At 30.1% G+C, this 9,741-nt stretch overlaps 1 protein-coding gene across 1 annotated transcript; it reads left to right on the plus strand.

Moving 5' to 3' along the window:
• Nucleotides 1-3,677: 3,677 nt before the first annotated feature.
• On the plus strand, nucleotides 3,678-8,211 carry LOC107892322 (uncharacterized). Its single transcript, XM_016817374.2, has 4 exons — nucleotides 3,678-3,846; nucleotides 3,958-4,134; nucleotides 6,517-7,572; nucleotides 7,909-8,211. Exons 1-4 carry the CDS (start codon nucleotides 3,832-3,834, stop codon nucleotides 7,936-7,938), a joined length of 1,278 nt encoding a protein of 425 aa, XP_016672863.2. The 5' UTR covers nucleotides 3,678-3,831; the 3' UTR covers nucleotides 7,939-8,211.
• The last annotated feature ends 1,530 nt before the right edge of the window (nucleotides 8,212-9,741 follow it).

The raw sequence follows: 9,741 nt of genomic DNA on the forward strand, positions 1-9,741 counted from the left end.
AAGTAGTGATTATAAACATCCTTTCTAATGAAAACAGACAAATCATCTTCAAGCAAATATAAAAAAACAAACTTTGAGACTGAACCTTACTTCTTAATTTCATTTAGATAACGGTATCAAATCTTATACCATCCTTAAGAACAAAAAGTAAAATAAGTTAATCAAAATAATGACAACGTATAATGAAAGAAGAATGAAAAATAATAATCAAATATGAAACATTAAATAAAAGAAACTTCATGTAAAAACATTGCATCTTGCCATCAAAGATATTGAAAATCATGAAGGATAAATTTGATCGTCGATAAAAGGAACTATCACTTTGAGCAAGATCGTGCTGATAACGTGTTATAAAATAAAGAGAGATGGAGAGAATAAAGAACAAAGAAAATATGAAAGCAATAGGGAATGCACTTTATTGATCAAAATGGGTGATTACAATGCTTCATCAAAGTCTTTATTTATAGGCATAAAAAAGTATAAAAGAAGTAGAGATCTAATTCTAGTAACTATTAGAATTTAAAGTATATTAAAACTTTATCTTGATCATGATGGACATCCACTTAATAAGATATTTATAACAGAAACTAAATTTACATTTTAAAATAATTATAATTTAATAGAAGTTGTGATAATTGTTACACATTTAAAAATATTAGTTAAAAAATATGTTAATTTTAAAATAGAGTTATTACTTGAATAGAACTCTAAACATAAAATATAGGGAAAAAAGTTGTGATAATTATAATTTAAATTACAATTATTAGTGAAAAAAATAGTCATTTACACACTAGGAACCCTTAAGTACATGCCACATAGCCTAAACTTAAAATGAACATATAACTAATGTCTTAGGATTGTGCATGCTTCTCCGCTGATCCGACTCGGCAGTTCCATAATGTGAAAATCTATATGGAAGGAAAAACAACCAGAGTAAGCATTAAGAATGCTTAGTAAGTTCAAATGGAATCACTAAACTTACCTCGACCATTAAATGCATAATTTAAACTAATCAATTTGGCATTCACAAAGCTATTCTTTGGCACATGATGGTATAACTAAACATATAACAACATTGCCAATCAAATAGGTTAGTCATATTCCCAAGTCATAAATAATATCAATTCTTTAATGGAATCACATAACAATTCACATATCTAACATCAACAAATATCATTTCATTTCCAATATGTTTCCATTTCCAATCAATTGAATATCGCTCGATAGAACTACAGTAAAACAAACTTGGATACACGGGAATAAGTTTCTCACACAAGTTGACATTATATTGAGGTTACCCGTCTGGGCTAAACCTACAATTAGTATAACTCAAGAATCTGAAATAAATTCTAGACCTCGTAATAACATGTGAATTCCATGCCTAATCAAATGTGTATATAACCCTAATGGCATGCCATATGTATCCTAAAATTTTACTACGTTCACATGGGAACCATTTCTGTATACATATATCATTACCAATATATGAACATGATTTCATATTTATAACACCCTTAAACCCGACCTGGTTGTTAGGTCCAAGCTACAGAGTGTGACATTCGTTGTTGGAGCAACTATATTCACAACTATTAGTTTAATACAAAATACAACTAAATTCAAATAATTACAGACATTAAAAACAACATTTAATAGTTACTGAGTCTTATACGAGCTTACGGAAGCTCAAAAACCAACCTGAGAATGAATAAGGATCAAAATGTGAGGGTTTCAACTTGCAGGATCGACATTGCGATGTAAGGGTGTCCCTCGTCACAACGTGAGAATCTGTTTAGCCTTATCGTGATGACGGGGTTCCTCGTCACGAAGTGACAAACTGTCCAACCTCATCCCAGTGAAAACTTTACGACGCTGCAACGTCACTCATTGTTTTTGCAAAAAAAAAAATTCAAAACCTGCCATTTCATACCAACCAATGCCAACAACAATACAACCTCAAAAATGACCAAATAAACTGTTTTCATGCAATTGCAACATGTCCAAACATATCTATATCACCTTCTAAAACATCAATTCCATAGCTTTGACTAATATACATAACATCATACATTACATATTAATAAACTATAGACATTATAACTTGACTATGCTTATTTTACCTATACATATCACAAACATATACATATTATACCCAAAATGACTTTACCTACCAACACCATTAGTTAACATCTTTTGCAAAACAAAACCCTTATAAGACATACTAGGTACATGCCAAGCCTAACTAGAGTAAGAGGCACAAACTCTATAGAGTCAAAAATCTTGACATGATGCTGAAATGGGTGTTAAGAACATGGATTTGAACCTATCCTGCACACGAGAAATAAAATTGTGTGATGGGTATATCACTCAGTAATATTCCTATAAGTCCGAAACATTATAAAGAGATGGTATAATTCCCAATACATAGAATTGTCATCTAAAAATTTGGATCTTTATAACTTCAGCATGAAACATCATTCTATATACATTTCTAATTCGTAAAATCTCAAACCATGTTACCCTTCAGTCAATATTCCAAGTTCACGTGCTCATGTTTAACTTACTTTAGTCTGTCATCCCAGATTTGCCCGGCAATGATGACCTGCCACACCGGATTGCTCAACGACGATGGCCTACAATCTCGGATTGGCCAACAATGATGGTTTATAGTTATAGAACTATTATCCTGGATTGCTCGGCTGCCACCCCCGATTGCCCGATGACGATGGCTTACCATCCTAAATTGCTTGGAAACTATGGTTTATCGATATAGTACTGTCAACCAGAATTGCCCGGTAATAATGGCTTATCAATTCAAATCTATCATTTGTCCTTTCCTTCGTTTCATATGAATCAGTTTATAATTCATAAAACAGTATTCATCGGTTAACAAATGCTTCAATAAGCTTCAACTAATTTCTCATACAAATTATTGATTTCGAATTATAACTATATTTTCTACTTTATTCACTTTAGTCATTGTATCAACATTTAACCTCAATATAATTAAATTTATCCTCGATTATTCATTAAGACAATCTACGATGTAAAGTAACACAAAGATACAAGATTTAAATAAGCATTAGACTATAGAAATACTTACTGAAAACTCCAAGCTATTCAAATAATATTAATTTTAGACATGATATTGTGAAGAAAAAATATGTATTCAAATAATGTTCAAATTAGTTAATATTATGATATTTTAGTAAAAATATAAAAAATAATTTATTATAACTCATTAATAACATTTTAATATATGAAATATAAATTTTAAATATTTGTAGGTAAATAATATTATTTATTTATAAAATTTAATTTGAAAATATAATCTATATTTTAAATTTGATTAAAATATAACCATTATAAATTTAGATATATAATGTTATATATTTAAAATAAATTTTAATAAAAAATAATTATATACCTAATATAAATAATATATTAAATATATTAAATTATGAGTAAAGGTTAAAAATATCATGATGGCTCCAAAAGTACTTTATTGATTTTATTTTTGGATTAAAAAAACACATTTTCCAGCCAATTTAATTACAGTACAAAACGCACCGTTTTAGTCCTTTCATCTCGTTCTCAAAAAATTCAAAATGTGGGGTCCACGTTCCCTAACGAGCAACGACCCAATCTATTATTACGCGCCTTGGCAGATAGCTCTTTTTCCTTTTCCTTTTTTCGTAATTCAAATTCAAAGCTAAGGTCAATACCGTCCTATTGAATTCCCTTTCAATTAACTTCTTTCAGCCCCATAAACGCCCGCCCAAACGAGCAATCTCAAATCTGGGAACTACGAAGGGCCTCAGCTCTCAAATCGCGATGGGAGATTTAGATGTAAGTTACGAAACTACACTTTCATTCAGATTTTCTTTTTCTTTTCTTCTGTTATTCTACTTTTCTTTTTGTTTTTTGAAATGTGATTTTGTTGTTTTTGTTTTGGTGTAGAAAATGGCTGCATTGAAGGCGGCGTATGCAGAGGTAATACTGAACACGGAAAAGGAAGCAGCGGCGAGAGTGATAATTTCGGAGAAAAGAGCGGCGTTGTTTCAGCAGCAACTGGATTGTTCCAACAAGGAGTCGCTTCGTTTGCTTCTTCGGTTGAAACACATGATCGACGACAAGGTACATTTAGAAAGAATAGAAAATGAAATCAAAACAATTAGCTTTGGAAAAGAACTTTGAATTCCTTTAATTACATAGTTTTAGCCCACAAAAACATTTATAATATTACTCCACTTTTTGAAAAAAAAGCTTATCCTCAAGCTCGAACTTGAGATAATTTTGGCGAAAAGCATCTTCTTCAAGAATAATTGGCATGTGTCCTGTGTTTACACATCCATCAATCATCATTGTAATTGAATCATAGGCAATTATATTAGATTAACCGACGACTATCATACCATTACTCCTCACTATAGCTGGGAAAATAGTTCCGAACTCGAAAGTTGGCTCGTATTAGATTCGAGTTTGAATATGAAAAATTAGAAAAAGAAATATTGAGTCCAAAAGAGTCTGAGCCCAAAAAATCTTAATTCGTAATATATCTAAACTCAAGAAAATTCGAAGTCGAAAAAATTAAAGTTCAAAAAAATCCAAACTTAAACTGATCTAAGTTAAAAGGAAATCTAATCCAAATCCACCTCAACCCGCCTATTTGCCAGCTCTATTTCTCATTACTAATAGTTGAAACCAATAGTGTCATGGACCTTCAACTTTTTTCTCATTTATGAGCACCATCAAATAAATCTTTTCAAAATCTTCACCAGCATTCACAACTTTAAAATACAACTTAATAACAACTCATAAACCAAGCATGTACTTAATAATAAAAAATTGCACATCTTTAACAATAAAAAACCTAACAATTGAGTTTCTATCAGCTGTTCACTGTATCATCCATCAAATTTAAACTCATTAAACTTTTCAGATATAGAGTTTGAGCATTTTTTGAACGGTTTAGAAAAGGACAAATTATTGTATGAGTTTAGAAGAGGTTGAGGTAAGAGGTATTCATTAGTCGGGTTGAATCCGATTTTAAAAAAAAAATCTCACTTGAGCTCAATTTGGCTAAATGACTTATTTTACTATTTAAAAAATAATTAATATTATTTTTAATTAAATTTAATTATAATATATATAAATATTAATATAAAATTATTTTTATTATATTTAAATGATAAAATGAGTTAAGCTGGGTTAATAAGCTTTGATGGAAGAGGTTACCATGATTTGATTTTGTTTAATTAGAAAATCTAACTTCGTATCTAGCATTAAGTTACTAACTAGTATACAAGCAATCGTTTTATTCTTTCCTTCATGCATTTGATTCAACATTTGAGTTTTGGTTTCAGCAATAGTTTATCAAAATGTTGCAATGTACGATGAAACATTTGTTCTATCTTTGTGAGCATATCGCATATGCTCACGCTTTTAGAATATTTTTGTTCGCCATTATGCCGACCATTGTTTTGTCATTGTTGAGTTGGCTTTTATGTCGAATTCCTATGTTCGTGAGTCTTGATTGAGTCACGAGCCAAGAATGGGATCGTTTGCTGTTTATAGATCCATACGTCCCTTTTAAGAGCCATTCTTATTACATAAATTACTTTTTAAAAAAAATTATACTGAGTTTTAGTTTGATTAATATCAATATTATTATTAATGCAAGGAAATATGAATAGTATAAAAAAAAGTTATGAATAGTTTTTTTGAGTTTGTTTGAGTTAAGAAAAAGGGTTATGTATAAAGAAAAGGTTATGAATAATTAAGAAAAAGGCTCCGGAGCTACCTAGACTATTGAGCTTGTTTAAGTATCTAAACTATTTTTTGATTGATTTGATCCGAATATCTAAACTTTGATTTTGTTACTGAAGTTGGTACTTGGAGAAACTATTCTATGGATTATTCTCTTTCTAATTATTTAATGATATTTCAGTAATTTTTTCATGTCATTAACACATAATTTTGATTTTTTTTATTATTTTGAACCCTAAACGTCGAACCCTGACTTTAAACTTTGAACCCTGAACCTTAAACCTTGAATCTTGACTCTTAAACCTCAAACTCAAACTCGAATCTCAACCCCAAACCCTAAATCTTGAACTTGGGGTTTGAGCTTCGAGTTGAGGTTCAGGATTCAAGACTTGGGTTCGAGGTTCGAGGTTCGGGTTTGCTGTTCAAGTTCGAAGTAAAAAAAATAATCAAAATTATGTGTTAATAACAAGAAATTGCTGAAATATCATTAAATAATTAGGTAAGAGCCATGAATAATAAAGTAGAAGGATTAATAAAATAATTTCTCCTAATTCAAACAAATCTAATAGTTTATTACTTTCTATTCAATTAAGCTTTAAAAAGGCCAAAAAAAAAAATACAAACCTTAATTGGATTAATGGTCTTTCCTAAGTTGGGCCGAGAAAGCAATCATAATAGCTTTTCTCCCTTTTTGTTTATTTCTAATTTGTTTTGTCAATAAATATAGCAGTCTCAAATTCTTCCTCACAGACAATTGAAGCAGAGACAACATCCTTGAACCAAAAGAGAAAGATTGATGAGCTAGAAGCGCAGCTGCATGAAGCAGAGGATATTATAACAGATCTTAGAGTGGAATTAAATTGTCTACGGGATAAGCTTAAAATAGCAAAGAAAACTCAAGAGAAGCCTTTAAGTGGAGAAATCATTAGTGGGGATGCAACAGCTTCTTTAAAATATCCAATAACTAAGCCCACTGTACAATCTCCGTTGAATTCAGGATATGTGACTGTTGCAGAATCTGACATGAGGGACAATGTATTCAATCATGGATATCTTCATAGATGCTGCAATGCTACAAAGCAAACTGGTCAACCTAATGTGTCTCATGTTGAGAGTTATTATCATCATAGCTCTGACTTGACCACCATAGCTATGGCAAGCAAGAAGCAAGTGCTGTATACACAGAGAACTTGTGCACCTCAAAGAAACTTGGAGATGAAACATACAATCAATGGAAATGTTAAACCATATGAAGATTCTCACACTGTATCCTCCATCAGGGTTGGTAATGTTGATCGAACAGAAAGCTATACAAAATCAGAAGAAGAATTCCAGCATAAAAGCCGCAGTCAAGAAGATGTTATGACCGTCTATAATGGAAAAGTGAACATATACAATCAGCTCACTGAGCCTAATCAGTCTTCATCAGTTCCTAGCTCTTCTGCAGTCTGCTTTAATGTTGATTCAAATGAAAGTGACTTGAAAACAGGTGAAACCGAGATCAAGATGAAGCCGTTGATCCGTTTGGGTCCTGGATCAACACTTATTAAATGTAAAGTGGATCCTGCATCAAACGCAACTGATGACTCTTCGGCTATGGTGGATAGAACCAACGACAGCATCCATATCAGGAAGCGCAAGAAGGAATCCCTTGGGAACACAGATGAAAAGACTTGTAAAGGGAAAAATTTAAAAAGGAGGTCTGGGGCTGGGGAGAAAGAGAACAGTTTACAAGAAATTTCCAAGTCTAAATTGGTTAATGAATGTTCTAAGGAGAGTCGACGACTGGCTCAGGTTGCTCACCAGGTTGGTTCCCTTTTCTCCATCTAACTCTCTTATTCATTGTGTTGCTGCTGTGATTTATGTTAATTGGAGTTATGCATAAGTGTTGGATACATGGTTTAATTTTATTTAAGTTTCTTTATGTATTTTTGCGGTTTTCTGAAAGATTATATCCTTATATATATCCATATTTAAATATACATAGAATATAAATACTTAAATAATGCAAACTCCAAATTACCTATACTATAATTTCGTAAGTGTTACTTTCAAAAGTGTTAAATGGCTTTGAGACTGTGTCAAAGAATTCCATATGCTATTATACAGCCCTGATGATCACCTTTCACTTATTTGGTGCAGCTCATTTCTTTATCAGGAAAAAGATGGTAATTGGTGGATTAGTTTAACATTAATCTAACCAAACAAAGGAATGTTTGAAACGGTAGGTGTTTCTTGAGGAATTCATTTTCAATGAAAGGTGAGTAAATGCCTGATATATTATATTCCATAGTTTGTCTATTTGGTCAAAGCTTTTATTCATACTTGATTTGTTTCTTTAGATTTCTCAAACACTATTTGAAATCTGAATTTTTGTTTTGAGTTTGTTGTGTAGTCAATTAAATTAGATAAAATAGGACCCCAAATATGTGAGCTTTTGTTTAATCTTTGAACATTAGTATACAATAATTTGAAAAAGATGTTTATAGATATAAAAATTATATTGTTAAATAGCTTTTTAAGAGTTAAGTCATATAAAAATGGGATAAATACTAAAAATACACATGAACTTTGATATAATTTGTAACGTTATAAATCAATTTTAATTTGGTACATTTGTATATATCAAATTTTAATTTTTGTTTTATTTTCACATTTTGCTAACCCCATTATTTATATGGTACAATTTTGCATTAAGCCATGTGAAAAGTGCTGACATGGTATTTTATAAGGTTAAAAAACAAACAAATAAATTTAAATTCTTTCCACTTAAATTAAAAGGAAAAAAAAATCTAAAAAGGGCTTCTTATTTCCTTCAAGAAATCTATATTTTTAATATAGGTGGAAATAATTTAAATTTGTTTATTTGTTTTCTAATATAATACAATGTCATGTCAATAGTTTACAGATAACTTAATCAAAAAATGTGCCACATAGATAACAAGTTAGTGAAATGTAAAAATTAAACTAAAAGTAAAGTTTAATGTATACAAATGCATCAAATCAATGTTATATGAAAGTTGATATTCAATTTTGATATTTATCCTTATAAAAATCAAATCTTTTAAAATGTTAGCCTTTTTGTTTGAGTAATTACCATATGTATGCAAGAGACTTTTGTGGTTTTTGCAAAAACACATTAATATGGCATTTAGTGATTGTTATATGTAATTTTTTAAAAAGTTAATTACTTCCAACATGGAATTTATAAAATTAAAAAAAGAAAAAAGAAAGTTCATTTAAAAAAACGAAATTTTAAGCAAAAATATCATTTCTTCATGGATATAAAGTGTGATGTTGAGAATTCTTTTACTCATTAAATTTATAAGTGCTAATTTTGTTTAAGTTTATTTTATATTTGCAAAACAAAAATCGAATGGGTACAATTTGATATCAAATTACCCGATAGAATGGGATTACGCAGGAGGTGTTTGTTGTTCTTGCAATGAAAAGACACCAAGGTGGACTTCTTGGACAAACGCAAATCCAGGAGAAGGTTTATGGGTGTCCAAAATACCAGATAATGTTTTTATGTCTTAATAAAATTGTATATTAAAACATATGTTGTTAATAAAATTGAATGCTTTATCAGATATGAAATTGTTTTTTTTTTATATAGTTTATGTTCGTTTTACACAGTTCATATTTAAAATTTATGGTTGTCCTTCCTAACAATGTCATCTTCAAGATTTGATCTTGCATATTTTCTTAAAGGTGCAATGTATCTTATCATTACACTCAACACTTATTAGTATAAAAATGATTTTTGATATAGCGTAACACTGCATTTATTTGTGGGATTAAATATGTGGATTTTATGCATGGCAGAAATTATTTTGGAGTTGAAAATATGATAAGTATAATAAATTAAGTAACAAGGTATCGTATTTGAAAGATAATGCGTTGTTTGATGTTAAAGCTGAAATTATTGAAGAAAATGTTCAATTAAAGAATGAAGTTTCTAAATTACTGTTA

Source organism: Gossypium hirsutum, chromosome D09 (genome assembly GCF_007990345.1).
Source record: "Gossypium hirsutum isolate 1008001.06 chromosome D09, Gossypium_hirsutum_v2.1, whole genome shotgun sequence".
NCBI classification, from domain to species: domain Eukaryota; kingdom Viridiplantae; phylum Streptophyta; class Magnoliopsida; order Malvales; family Malvaceae; genus Gossypium; species Gossypium hirsutum.